The 14,860-nt window shown below is 38.9% G+C and overlaps 2 protein-coding genes across 2 annotated transcripts in view; both read right to left on the bottom strand.

Moving 5' to 3' along the window:
* ccdc180 (coiled-coil domain containing 180) overlaps positions 1 to 2,411 on the bottom strand; it is a 22,196-nt gene extending 19,785 nt beyond the window's left edge. The window contains exons 1-7 of the mRNA XM_077231669.1: positions 2,152 to 2,411; positions 1,867 to 1,988; positions 1,692 to 1,771; positions 658 to 767; positions 395 to 523; positions 189 to 299; positions 8 to 103 (exon numbers count right to left, since the gene is read on the bottom strand). Coding sequence (XP_077087784.1) covers positions 8 to 103; positions 189 to 299; positions 395 to 523; positions 658 to 767; positions 1,692 to 1,771; positions 1,867 to 1,988; positions 2,152 to 2,211 — 708 coding nt within the window. The 5' untranslated portion in view covers positions 2,212 to 2,411. The remainder of the gene's footprint in view (positions 1 to 7; positions 104 to 188; positions 300 to 394; positions 524 to 657; positions 768 to 1,691; positions 1,772 to 1,866; positions 1,989 to 2,151) is intronic.
* Positions 2,412 to 2,928: 517 nt separating this feature from the next.
* card9 (caspase recruitment domain family, member 9) lies at positions 2,929 to 9,486 on the bottom strand. The gene is made up of 12 exons (XM_077231672.1): positions 9,161 to 9,486; positions 8,833 to 8,970; positions 6,952 to 7,277; positions 6,480 to 6,659; positions 6,257 to 6,400; positions 6,024 to 6,149; positions 4,338 to 4,526; positions 4,140 to 4,175; positions 3,941 to 3,989; positions 3,818 to 3,861; positions 3,650 to 3,738; positions 2,929 to 3,160 (listed from the first exon to the last, which is right to left on the bottom strand). Exons 1-12 carry the CDS (start codon positions 9,360 to 9,362, stop codon positions 3,067 to 3,069), a joined length of 1,617 nt encoding a protein of 538 aa, XP_077087787.1. The 5' UTR covers positions 9,363 to 9,486; the 3' UTR covers positions 2,929 to 3,066.
* Between the last annotated feature and the right edge of the window lie 5,374 nt (positions 9,487 to 14,860).

Below are 14,860 nucleotides of genomic sequence, written 5' to 3' on the forward strand. Positions count from 1 at the left end.
ATACTACCATGGCTTCATTGTCAATCAGTCTGTGGACGTCACACGGCATCAAATAACTGATTTTCTCCAGTTTTGAGGTGTATTTTCTCAGTAATTCTGCTATCTAGGAAAGAGGAACAAACAAGCAGTGTGCTAATCTACTGACAGCAGCAACATATGCTTAACATAACATAGACCACAGCACATACCATGTTTTTTCTCTCAGATTCATACTTGGCATACATCTCATCTAGCTCTTTAATCCACTTCTGTTTCAAGGAAGATTCATGACAGACTTTGCTCCAGATCTCATGCATGTCCTTTATAAGACAACAGATGAGTAACAATTGAGTGATCCAATAAAATGCTGAATTTGAGAAGTAAGCAAGTATTGTATTTGACATTTGGTCCTCACCTGATAGCTATGTGCCATCAAATCCGAAATGTTTTCAATCTTCTGCATAAGTCTTTCAACATTGTCATTATACTCAGACAATCTGACCAGGATGTCTTTTCCAGTCTGTCTAAACAATGGTTCAAAACCCTAAATGCAGAAATATCACAATATATGAGGAACCTTTGAGAGACTTAATTATAATGTATTGATGTAGCTAGATGCACAACATTTGAATTGGGCTAAAATTAACATATTTTGGCACTATATATAGACGTGTTTACCACACTGAGGCTGGCGAGATCTGTCTGCAACTGAGAAACAGCTTCATTGTGATCCTTTTGCCTTTTCTCCATAAGACGATCAATGATGTTTGAGTTTTTTTTCTCTGGAACTACAAAAAGAACAGAATCATAACAGATTGACTATTAGTTTTTAAAAAACTTTTGGGAAAGATGACTAGGCCGGCCTACAGGTTTGTAATTGAAAATGGCTTCCCTATTAAATTCTTGGGACATGTATTGCAATTTTTCTTTGTTATAAAAATTAATTGATTAATATTATTGGCAAGAGATATGAGTCTTGAAGAAACCCTGTTTCTTTGAATAAAAAATGTAACGGATAAGTTCACTTCAGACTTAAAATTTAATTTCTTCAACCTTTTAATGTGATTACGTAATGCGTGGCACATCGCAGAGCTAGTGCAAGATGAGCATTTGTGGTTAAAAAGTTTTTTTTTTTTTTTTACGACCAATCGTTTCGCTATATTAGACCCTTATTCCTCGGCTGGGATCGTGTAGAGCTCTTTGAAGCTGCATTGAAACTGCAATTTGGCCCATCAAACCGTTGTACCCCATTGAAGTCCACTATATGGAGAAAAGTCCTGGAATGTTTTCCTCAAAAAGCTTTATTTCTTTTTGACTGAAGAACATCAATGAGACATGAACATCTTGGATGACATGAGGGTGAGTAAATTATCAGGAAATTTTTAATTCTGAAGTGAAATAATCCTTTAACAAATGCTGGTTTAAAACAAAGGTTTGTGTTTTTAGAATTTTTAGGTTTGCGTAATATACATGTATGTAAAATGGAGTAACAAACATGTAAAAATGTAAAATGGAGTAACAAACATGTAAAAATGTAAAATGGAGTAACAAACATGTAAAAATGTAAAATGGAGTAACAAACATGTAAAAATGTATTGTTCTTCTTCTCCTGTTCCTTTGTACAGTTTACTTCCAAGCACTTCCCTCTAAACAATTCTGTCTTTTGTCTCCACAAGATTACATGGTGCAAACAATTTAGCATCAGTTCTCACCAACAGTGTCTGGAAGACCCAAAACCTCCTCATTATCATCCTGGTCCTCCTTTCTCTTTCTACCTGAATCAATTGCGTTCCTATCAAACAGAGGAACTTTTCAGGTTAAAATCTTCACATTAAAATCAAAATCGATCATTGCCACGTGTTTTGAGCAGAAACAGCATCATCATACACAGTGGTCTCATTGAGCTGCTGTGATGCAGAGTCTGCAGCATCTTCTCCACTCAGCAGACAGTCGCCTTCATCCGCCTCGCGCTTCCTCCGCGAGTCATAGAGAGCCAGAGACAACTGAACCTGGGCACAAACACTCACAATCAACACATGCGCCGAGAGCTTCCTCAGCACATTAGGCCACAACAAGTATTCGATCCTGAAGATGATACGCAATATTACAAAGTAAAACACATATTTGTCGTTTAGATATGAACACGAGTAGTAACGTTAGTACTTTTTTTACCTGGGCGTCAAACATTTGCCTGTACACTTTACCACTGGGTAACACACGCGTGTCTGCCATTGTAGCGACAAAATAATAATAATAAAAACTTATTTAAAAAAAAACTATATCGAAACCAACAGGAGAGTTCGTTTATTATAAAAGTTTCCAAAATAAAATAAAAAGTCTTTGTATTATGCAAATGCCATCTACGACTGTCTGAATTATTGGAAGCGTTCAATCAGCCTGTGTGAAAGCGTTTGATCGTTGCTATGGCAGTCACGCACACACGCAGGTGACGCATGCGGAGTAAACAGTCCAACCAGCGGTGAGGTGAAGTGGTGTGCTCGGGTCAAACCAACCAAATTCCCCTTCAAAAGAAGTTTGAACCACATTACCCGTTACATTTTCGTACAGTAATAAGACGTTTTTATTTTCAAACAAATTTTGAAATACAAAAGTCATCCTAGCTACTGCATTTTTTCCCCTTCAAATGTCTTAATGCAAATAGGTTCATAGTACAATTCATGCACATACATAGGAGGATGGGGGTAATAATGCTTTTTAGTTCAGTAAATATATTTCAGGGTAAGTTTATTTATCAAAAAGTCAGTTTCTGCACATACCTAAAGTCTTGGCTACAATTCAAACATTTCAACGGTTATTGCTCAAAAAAATTTTTTTTATACATATAAAAATATGCATACATAAAATATATTATATTATATTAATAGAAAACAGAAAGATTGTACTGTGGTAGATCAAACACATAAGTCATAACAACAGACTGGACATACTTTGACAGTAAAAACTTTGATATTGATATGATATTAATCAGGTTTTATGAGTCACTGGATGCAGAACAATGTTGTATTGTGATTGAATTGTATTTTAATATGCTTTCAAAGAAGGCCCCTTCTTGTCCAAAGCTGTGTGTCACATCCCATCTGTATCACTTCCGGTGGTGTTATCCAGGACGCACGGCACATTCTCTTTGTCTGTGATTTTTCTTGTTCTTAAAGCACGTTTCCTGTTCAAGACCACATTAGGAGTATTACTTAAGAACAAATCACTCAGTTTAATTAAGATCTGAAACACATTAATTACTTTTCTCAGTATCTCTGCTTTAAAGGTAAGGTAGGCGCTTTTTTTATTTTTTATTACTATCTTTTTTTACATATATCATCTGTGGAAGTCTCAGGACCAAAAATGTTCGCCCAATCATTGCATTCGGTCCGAATGTAAGAGGTCTGTAAGTTGTTTACGTTCATTATTATTGTAATGTTATGTGCGGTGAGACATGAGGTCATTTTAACGCCATCTCTCGTGACGCTTTGCAGACTCTGCTCTGGCTGTGTGCGTTCATGTATTTTGGAGGAGGCATGGCTTTGAAGAGATGGTGGGATCTCATACTTTCAAAGCTAGCTTGCTATTGCTAGCCTCTTCGAAATTGCCAACCCTACCTTTAATGGTTAAATTAAATGGTTAAATTGTGTTTATGAAAGAATAAAAAACTAACCTCCTGTAATGGAAGTTGCATTTTCCTTTAAGTTTGCAGTTACCTGAGGCGTCCTCTTCAGAGAACATCATCTCGGAAAGCAGACACGACTGCAAGAATGAAAAATGCAATTTAAAAAAATAAAGCCACTCATTGTATGCATAAACATTCACAACAAAGACAACCTACATTGTACTCGCCAGATGTTTGGCTCTGTGATTCTTCACTCATATCTGTGTGAAAAAAGGAAACAATGCTTAACAAATGAGAGCAATCTATTTTTGAGCATGAGATCTGATGTGGGAATGTTACCCTTTTCACCCATTTCCCTGGCATCCTCTTCGCTAGTTTGACTTTTCATCTGTGGATAAAAAGTAAACAACCCTGTTGATGATGACTAATATAATATATTCTTTATATCTAGTGCATTTTGAAGGGTTTTTGCATTTATATCAAGAGAAAAGAGAAAGCGAAGTGAGAAAGTGTTTAAGAGAAAGCTATTCAAAATTACCTCAAATGAACTGAGCAAAGAGCTTTCTTCTGAGTTCTGAGGAATAAAACAAATCATAATCAGCTTACTATTCACTATAACCCAGTGGTCATACATTTTGTGCATATAGACAATGTGCTCACATCAGAGTGACAAAAAAGAAACTAATATGTTTCATCTGTTCCATTGATACATGTAACGGTTTTCAAGCATACATACCGGTTGAATTGGGTTTTTCTGTTTGCGAAGTTTTGCTTGAAGAGCAAGAACATCTCCTTGAGTTCGAAACAACTGCACTTGAAGTTCATCATAACGTTCTCCCATCTCCCGGATCTGTTTGCGGTATTGGTCCTTGTCTTGGAGATTTTTTGAGTTCTCCAAATGGTACTCCTCTCTTGTACAAATAGCCTATCAAATGGGAAGTGCCATACAATTGTAGCAGTTAATGAAATGTATAGAACAGATACATTTAATAAAATTGAATACCATAGAGAATGGCCTTCATATAAACTAAAATGACCAAAAAATATTCATCTTATTTTACAACAGAGAAGTAAGCTATTTGATGTGTATCCGCGAGACTTTCAATTCATTAGCCGCCATTGGTAAATAACTAGAACAATAACAAAGTCCAGAAGAAGGTGAAACTATATTTGCACTAACCAGTGTAAAATACTGTTATAATTCAAACAATACATTATAATAATATGGTAAGAAATTCCAGTTGGTTTTCGTTAAAAATTAGGTGGATAGAACATTGTAGTGAACAGCAGGCAAACAGGGTGGCAACAACTTTCCACATATTTGTGGAAAAGTTTCCCTTCAGTGTGATTGAGTTTCAGTGGACAATGAAAACTGAGACTCTATGTGTTCAGCACATGGCCTAGGTTAATCTGGAATTGCAAGATTGGAAAGGTGACGATTTGCAAATCCCCCCTGCTCAGGAGACAATAAAGCTGTTGTAGTAAATTGTTGTGGTTGTTGCTAAAAGAAACTCTCAAACTCTTGTTGCGTTTTGTTGGAAAATACTGTGAAGCTCTAAAAAGAGAAGCAAGAAAGTTCATCAAGAAGGGAATTTCGGGGTGTTTGGAAACAGAAACATCAACAACGACCAAGCTTGTGCTCCCCCATTTTCAGGACTTTCTGCACCAACTTCAGGGATCCTCCATCTTCATTTACCAGATAGTTCAGATTCAGAACATTCAACTAGAAGGTTCTTCCTTCTACGTGTTCCAGGCGAGGACCATCAGCATCTGCAGCACTTCAAGTTTAAGGCTGTTTAATCAGAATCCAACTCCTTTCTTCCCTTTGCAGCGCGGCCCAGCACAACCATTGGAAGACATCGCTGTCACCGAACTCATCATAACGTAAATATCACTTTACCCAACCTCTTTCCAGACACCTTGGCATTAGTATTGAATTACTAATGAATGAGTATATGATTCTCTAATTTGCCTTAGATTTTGTATAGCATATGCCAGTAATAATCAATCAGTTTATTTGTTGAAGTCAGAATAAGTTTCTTCACCTTATTAGTACAGATAAACAACGGTTTATCTTTCCATAATATAGGTGTAACTACCATAGTAACACTCAACTTAATTATCTGGATTTAGCAATCTTATGTAGGCTACTTTATTTCCTTTTCCATTCAGGGTATTCATTTTAGTAGTGGTTAGTTACTCTCGTCTATCTTTTTGTTAATAATATTCATTTTGTTATACTTCCTCGTCTTCCTTGTGTTGATATTAATTAACACAATATTAATTTGGTGCCACCTGTGACACCCCCTAAATTCCGGTGCAGATTGTGGGAAACAGCTAAATTAGTGTTGCCAGTGTAGGCCAGACAGTACAACACGATCTTGGTATGCTCTGTCATGCGAAGATAAAGATTTGATTATACCTTGTCTCTTTCTTTGATCACCTCTTCCAGCTGCTTCAGAATGTCTTTCATTCGATCACGATACATTTTGGAGTCCTTTCTTAGCATTGTGCACTTCAGTTCCAACTCATCCTTCTCTTCTCGATACTTAAATTTAAAAGGAGAAACAAAAAAGTACTGTTATAATATGAATAGCATAATAAAAATTAAAGTAGAATTCAATTCTGTCCAGTTTGCATCTAAACAAAGGTTACCTTATCACGCAACTCTTCCGCGTCATGCAGATCTCTCCTTAGATTGTAGAGATCATTCACCAGCTCCTGGTATTGTGCCTGACTTTGTTGCTTTAAATCCACAAATAACTGTGAATCAAGCTTTTCATGCTCCAGGGTTTTGACCTGTGTGAATGAATTGTGTGTGGTAGTCATCTTTAATTATATCTTACTTAGTGTAGTCTGATAAGTGAGGCTGATTTACCATAGTCGCACTTTCAAGCTCTTGTATACGAGCAGTAAGAAGATCATTTTCTCTCTGCAGCTGCCAGATCATCTCTGGACTCGGCCTCTGCTCCATGGCATTTTTCAAAGTTATTGTCTTTTTCCGTTGGATCTTTGAGTTACTTTCTGCATTCATTAGACTGTGTTTCAGTTTCTCAATCTTATAGAAAGGATCAAAAAGGGGGGAAATAAATACAAAGAAAAAAGATCAAGTTAGAAAAACAGAAAAGAGAAAAAGATAATACATTTATATTTAAAAATATTTAATCTAATCTAATAGGCTACTTTCTTCATCTTGGCCCTTCCCCCGACATCAACATTACAGTTGCAACCATAAATACAAATAAACAAGTGCATTACATGTCTTATGTCTATCTATATATTTTGTGGGTGAACTATCTATGACCCGGGCATGTTCCTGTTTCCTGAATCCAGATGGAATGACTGATCACCTCGAGTTGGAGGTCTCTGTTACACATGAGTGCGCAGTTCTTCTCCTCGCTCAGTCGGGTCAGATCGTGCATCAGTCGGTAATTTTCGTCTCTCAGTTTACGCGCTTCCTCGCATATGCGCTCACGCTCCTCTCGGATGCGCTGCACACGGTCCTGCTGTTTGTGGAGCTCGCTGTCCCGCAACTGCAGCTGGCGGATGGTGTCTAGCTGCTCCGCCACCTGCGCAGACGCTTCGAGTCGCGCCTTCCGTTCATCCTGTGCGAGCTTCTGTAGGCGAGACACCTCGCTCATGAGGAACTGAGTGAGGCCACATTCGCCGGCAGTGTCTGGGTGGACAGAGAGAGTTAGGCTATATACTAAAGCAGAAGTTTTATACAGGCCCATGACAATGTAATCAAGGGGTCTAGCATCAGTCCTGGACCCTCAGGATAAAAAGCTAGTATTTTCCTCTAACACTTTGTATTAGCCTAAATTTCATTTAGAATACTAACATTACTGCATTTTATAAAAAAGTTAGTGTCGGTAGGCTACTCAAATCTGATTGACCAAGCGATGCTCCAACACCATGGGGAATTTTAACTGTGTGTATCATCTGCATCTGTGTATTTTCCATACAGACTGTCAGCATTGGAGGTGGGGAATTTTCAGTGACTCTTTCTGCAGTTTACATTGTAACTCCAGTAGGTGGCGACAAGTGACTGTCTTGTGAGTCATTGAATCAATCATACAATGGATTTGTTCAAAACAGTGATTAATCCAGGCATGAAGTCACTGACTGCGTCTAAAATTACGTGCAGTACTTCTGAGGTACTTCTTTTAAATTAATTACTTCTTAACTGGTAAAAAGTATGTTCTATATAGCATGAAAGTGTGTGGAATTAATTGTAATCTGGGCAAATTCAATGGTCACGTTGTTACTGTCACGTGACCTACAGTGCCATTTACAACTCCTCTCCTGTGGACTCAGGGGTCAGTAAAGTGTCCATCAGATGCGCACTCCAGAATCTCACTGGAAAGTAGAAAATATTGGTACTTTTTTCCTACTCTTTTTTTTAATACTGTGAATTCAGGCATATTACTCTTTTCACATAATTTTTTTTGCCTAGAAGTGACTTGAAGTTGCAATGCGCAGACCAATTGGTGTATGACAACCGTGAAAGCGATTAGAAAGTATACAGAGTGGTTTACTCTCTATTCGCTCTCGCTGTGGTCATACACCGATCAGCCTGCTTCAAGTTGATCAAACCGAATCCGAAATCGCTCAACGGCTGTCCGAATTCGCTCACCCATTTTCATTCACTCCTTCAAGTGAACTGTATTAGTGGACTAACATGGGGAAAAGTGATTTAGGGTTTAGGGGGCGATTTCGGATTCAGCCCTACTGTCATTTATGAATGAGTCATTGAATTATTAATTCAACCGAATCATCAAAAAACTCTGATTCACTCGGTTGCTTGGAGATGCGCAATGGTTGAATATGTTTAGATAACAATAACAATTGGCTGTTGGTCAGAATATTTTTTGTGGCAATAGTGCCAACATTGTGAATCACAACTGTGCTGATGTTTGGATTAACATGACTCTTGCATTAATACTTAAAAGCTTATAGAAATTAGTTCATGATAAAAACATAATGTAAATATAAGCAAATAGAAATTCCATATGGTTTATATCCTACCCTCTTTAAGGACCCCTTGGAGTGCCTTCAGAGAAAAATCCTGGCAATAATCTATTCTAGTCTATTCTCTTTTGGTCTGATAGCAGTTATCAGAGCAATTATCCTTTTGCATAAAATATGTGACTAATGTATTTGTTTACATGAATAATACATTTGAAAAAAAAAAGTATACTAAATGAATAAATTAAAAATGTACAACTTACCAATTAGTACAGAGAAGACCCTAGCAGGCTCTTTGCCAGTGATTTTGCGGTACACATCTGGGTAGTCCAGCTCCAAACTCTCTAAAAATGCCTCATATCCTTTGAGGCCAGTTCTTTGTAATATGTCCAGCAGCACCCCTAAAAGTGAATAAAAATATTTACTCCTAAAGTCTATACAAATATCTAGATATCTGGGGTGTTAAGATAAGAATATGCTTAGAAAATAAGATTGAATTTCACATTAAATATCCCTTTCAACAACATTTTGTAGCATATTTAATGTCTGAAATCCTAACTGTTAAACTTTAGATGGTCTGAAACCTCTTACCAACTTTTCGGCGTCTGATAACCAGACTGGGGTCATTGTAGATCTGTTCCTCGTCCTCGCTGCTCAGCACCTTACACTGTCTCAGATAAGGTGTTATCCTTGAGGGCTCAATGGTCTTGATGAGAAGCATTCTGTAGTCTTCCAGCCGTGCCCAGCACTCATCGTCTTCTTCCACCTCCAAAACTCCTGCGCCATCAGACATGACTGTCAATAGACAATGCAAATGCACATTGGACAAAAGGAAATGAAGTTCAGTGAGCACTTTGGTAGCAGCAGTTCCCTATTCCAGTTATCAGTGCAGTCTTTTTATTTCCCTCTATTTCACAATAAATGTTTGTGTTGCAATATACTGTGCGACGGAGCCCCTAAAGGGACATGGTGAAAACATTTGCAAGAACGCAAAAAAAAGTATTTTGCCAGATATTTTTTTCATCATCGTTCCTGTCCCTTTAGGGGCTCTGTACTACGGTGGCATTTGGCTGCAGAATGAATACAGTATGTAAAGTTTTTTGACATTTTCTAAAGAATTTACAGGCCATGAATATTTTATTCAGTGTGTGTCTCTGATCTTAAATTTGCAGCCTCTTTGAGGCTTCCAGCTCTATGTACACTACAACAGAGTTTATCAGGCTACTGATATGACAGGAGTTCATGTACATGAACTTAAACACATTTTTCAAAACTATCATTCTTTTGGTAGTTTTGAAAAACCAAAACTTTTTTATGAGAAAACTACTGTGTGCACCTTAAAGGGGTCATGAACTGAATTTTTTATTTTATTTTATAAAATTTCCTGAGGTGCAGTTATAATGGTTGGATGATTTTTACAGCAAAAATGGTCATAATTTAGAAATACAAGGCCATATTCTTCTCTGATTTTAGACTCTGATTTGAACGCTCTGTTGGAAGGGGCGTGTCTGCTGTGAGACTTGAATGTAAACGCCCACTGCTATGATTGGCTAACATCTTTGCATATGAAATAAGTATTACATGTGGAACTCTATCGAAATCTTTTACTTTGTTTTTAACTATTACAGCTGTCAAGATTAATCGTGAAAAGAGCTGATTTAGAAAAACTCATGTGGCTTAAAAAGTTGCAGCGATGAGCATAGCCGATGACAGAGCACATGCATGCAGTGATTTCGTCATTGCAACTCGATTTCTCACAAACGTTTTGAAAATAACTAACAGTTCAAACATGATATAAATAAGAGATTCCGTGTGCATTTTAGACATAAAAAGAAGAGCGTCATTGATTATAATGGGTGCTGGAAAAACCAAACTCTTGTCAGGCCAATAACATCATGTATAGAGTCGTTGGTCGGGCTTAACATAATGAGTTGCAGAGTTGCGATGGTTCCGCGTGAATTCCCTGCAACTTGAAAACAAAGAAGATGGCTGGGCTGCTGGCGAACAGCGGTCTTTCGAATCGCCTTTGGCCGTGACTCTGGAAGACTGGGAGTTAAGCTTTTCTTTGAGAAAAGAACAAAGAATGGTACTTAAGTCCATCGCTCTGACTACGTCACCTTCTTTGTTGCTCTGGTTGGTTGTAGCTATCCTATTGCGTATGCGTGGGAATTCGAAAGACAACCATTTATCCCGCCCCTCGGATTGAGCCTTGCCAATGGTGTGTTCCCAGACCCAACATCTTGATGTGGGTCTGGCTTGTCAGGCTTCTAGAACTCAGTCGTTGATAGTAAACTGTAAAGGTAGGGTTCTTTAAAGGGTAACTAAACCCCTGGTCAAAGCCTGACTCCAACCACTGGCAATATTTGAAAAATGCTGGAAAAGTGGGCAGACCCCAGCGAAGATAGAGGTGAGGAACCAAGGGCGGGGCTGAGCGGACGGGGGGGGCGTGCACCTGAGACCCGCAGTGACAGCTGCTGTCAAACTAGCTCAAATGGAGTGACGCAAGTAGCTTTGCAACAGAGCTGTCATTTGAAGTCGAACTTTTCTCCCCCACCTTCAACTGAAGTGGAGGAGGGTGAATTGTCTGTGGACACCAGCTCAAACTGCGGTCTTAACTCCCGCATCGCGATCGGCATCCGATTATTCTTATATTCAGTCATTTTGAGGTAATTTTTTCCAGGATTATTATTACTATTACGTTCATTATATTTTACTGCTATGTGAAAAAAATAATCAGCAAATCGCGCCGGCGCGTTTGTCGACACCAGAGGATTAACTTTAGCCTGATAAGAAGGAACATACATTGTGATTAAAAATATATGCTCACTCACATCATGACGCCGCTGCGGTGGAGGAGTTCATGCAGGAAGAGGAATGAAGAGCAGCGTTTGGCAGCGCGAGATGTGTGGAGAAGCCCATTTCCACCTCCATTGCGTTGGAGAAGCAAATCCACGTAAAATGCAGGTTGCACACTGGAGCGATAGGCGAGATTAACTACCTAGGCTACACGAGATAATCTAAATAACTATATAAATGCTATGCTAACTATATGCTAATATATATATATCCGTTTTCAATACTCGTAATTCCAACTCCTGACTCGCTACAGTAGTTTTGACGGAACCAGATGCTTTTATACCAGTGGCTGCCAAGGGCGTGGTGGGCTGGCACCAAGGGCGTGACAGAGTGACGTCAGAGAGTACCCCTACTGCAGGAGCTTTCCGTTTAACCTGAAGAGGGCAGCACTCAGACGTTTTTACACCATATATTTGAAAAGTAAAACACTTTATACCCAAATGTCAAAAAATGTACTCGAATCAATGAACAGCATTTATGAAGCTCCATTCTTACAGATAAGTAACTAAAAAAAGTTGTTTTAGTGTTTAGTTACTCTTTAATCGCTTCCTGTATATAATTTAATCACAATTTAAGTAACAGATTGTTTTCATGCTACCTAGAGAAAGAATGTTGATCGTTTAGTCACTGGCTTGATTTACTGAAGCATAAACAGCAATAAACAATTTTGAGACAAAGTCAGACGTTTGACTACATTAATTATATCAGAAATCAATGATCACAGATCAGGGATTAGAAATAACATGGGTACTTACATGTTGTGGCATTACTTTCGGGTCCATATCTTGCAGTAAAAGTCTGTTGGCAAAGCCTGCACCGAAATGCTACTGATGTATCAAACAAACAAATAATGCTCTAGTGAGACATTGACATAGTTGAAAATAAATGACCACTTTCTTAGCATTAGGATCCTAATATATTTTTTTGTTATTTTATCTTATTTTTAATCCAGGTATCCTGTATCTCTCTTAACGCACCAGTGGGAGGGGCCAAAGATGTGATGATGTAGAAGGAGGGGTTGACAAAGCCGTCTAAGGAAAGCCTGGCCACTCCCTATTAAGCCATATTGTACCGAATTTTGGTTGTAATTCCACCAGAGTTCCACTGGGGGGCGATCGTCCAAGTGCAAAATGAATGGGAGTCTACAGGGGCTAGACGGCTAAATTTGTCTCTTTCACCCGATTGCCGTTGAGAAATCTCAGATTTGAATGAAGATTTTGCAAGTTCAACATGGGTTATAGGTCCAAAGATGAATGAACAAGTACTTATGTCCTTTCGATTTCTTATATAAGTTGAGTTGTGGTTGCCCATAACACGCTAGCATTCTGCTATTGGACTTTGATTGATCAGTGAAGGACTGATTACGTCCAGAGATACCGCTTGATGGAATTGTGGCATCCAAAGTATTTTCGGCGATGTCTTTTAAAACAACAAAACAAAAACTCTTCTAGCACGTGTATTTACCTGTGTCAGCGGTGTTGTCGATGCCTCGAGAGAATGAAAGTGCAGATCGCGAAAGCACCAAAGTGACTGAAGGATTGCCGTAAAGCAGTTATCTGGTCATACGATGTGTATGACGTCATTGCTATTTTAAAATACTTTTTAAAGCAAATAAGTGACTCTAAAAAATCTAACACACAGTAATCTGTAATTTATTTGCATCTCCTTTCAAAGAAAACATTCAAATTACTAGACAAAAAATTATATCCTGAGAAAAGTGGATTTTTAGGGGTATAGCTCCATAGACCTCCATTCAATCTGCACTCGTCCTGTGAGCGCCCTCATATGGAGCCAGAGTGGAACTGCAACCAGTTCAGAACCCGGAAGTTTACTGCCAGTGAATCTCGTGCTGCGTCCCAATTCGCCTACTTATACTACGACCTAAAAGTATGTACTCTTTTCAAATAGAGGTCTCTGCAGACGGTAATAGGAGTTACCAAATCAGGGGGCGAGGTCATAAACAGAGGGGCGTTTTCAACCGCGTTACCTGATTTGCCCACGTCACAGTGTGGGTAGGTCTTAGGGGTTTTCATTGCATGATTTATAAACACCCACCCGTGTTAAAACACCCACAAATTTAGAAACGCCCACTTTTGTTCCGCAGAGACCTCCTACTCACTCTTTTTGTGAAGAAAAAGTACATACTTTTGAGTGTGTAGCAAAAGAGTAGGCAAGCTTTGGGACATACTATCACGTCATCTTTAATGGACAGATCTGTCGCGTGCATCCTGTCACCGTAAACTGGCCTGTCAATCATCTCGTCACAGTTAAAATCCTCCATTCAATCTAATTTGATTTCCTACCGTTTCGGAGAGCACGTTCAGCTGCCAGTCGTGGGTCTTTCATGAAGATAATCTACTCATGTGTTTGCAATTTGAATATAATGATGCATTTAAAAGGTAATGGCTAAACATATCTTTACTAAAGTTCACAATGCTGCTGCAGATGCAATATAACAACGTTGAATAAATAAATTTTCGTCAGGTTAGATGCTGATAATGAATCACTCAAACCTCTTTATCTAAACCTCTCTACATAAACGCCAGACTCGCGCGTCGTCCATATCTGTAGTTTTTAACACTTTTCACTCGTGTTTGTAGTTCTAACCGAATCCTCGTCCAACGCGCGATGGGTTGTGGGCAATATCGGTAGAGTGTGCATCGATCATAGACAGTAACGTTATAAGAAGTGAACAGAGCCATCTCATTGGAACTCAGTTGAGACAGTTGAAGCCCATTTTTAGCGATTTTTTAGTACTAATTCTATTTTCGAATACTATTTAGGACGGATAGTATGCGAATTGGGACGCAGCATCATTCTCTGGCGTTGATTTGATTCTGCAGAGACGGTCTTTCGTCGTACCATGACATCATAAAGTGACAAAATTCCAAAGGAGTCGTTTTCTGAGCTGATTCAGGCCCTGTTTACACGAGAACGATTCCGGGTGAAAACGTAAAAACATTTTATCAGATGTGCCTTTCGTTTACACGCAAAAAAGTGTAACCACCCTCCAGAGTGAAAATCTTAAAAACGCTCCACCGTCGCGTTCCCGTCTAGGGTAAAAACCCAAATCTGCTCACGGTGGCTCTTTTCGCGTAGGACTTTACGTCACAGGCATGGGCGAGTACAGGAAAATAACAACCAACATGTCGGATTATTTCCATACGTCGGACCTTCAAGTTGCCCTATCAGCTCTGATAACATACAAGAGTCTTTTCAGCAGTTATACAAAATATTCTCAGATATTGGTGTTGTTGTGTGGCAGTGCTACAGATTGCCACCTAGCCGCCTGGAGGCGATATTTTTTTTCACAGGATGGTAGGGGAATCCCTCATGAATATTCATTAGGGAACTCATGCCTGATTGGTCTGATGACCTACCCCTAACCCCGCCCCTAAACCTACCCGTCACTGGGGGTCTGATGACCTACCCCTA

This window comes from Siphateles boraxobius, unplaced genomic scaffold, assembly GCF_051911475.1.
Source record: "Siphateles boraxobius isolate OS27281-9 unplaced genomic scaffold, OSU_SipBor_1 16, whole genome shotgun sequence".
In the NCBI taxonomy this organism is placed as follows: domain Eukaryota; kingdom Metazoa; phylum Chordata; class Actinopteri; order Cypriniformes; family Leuciscidae; genus Siphateles; species Siphateles boraxobius.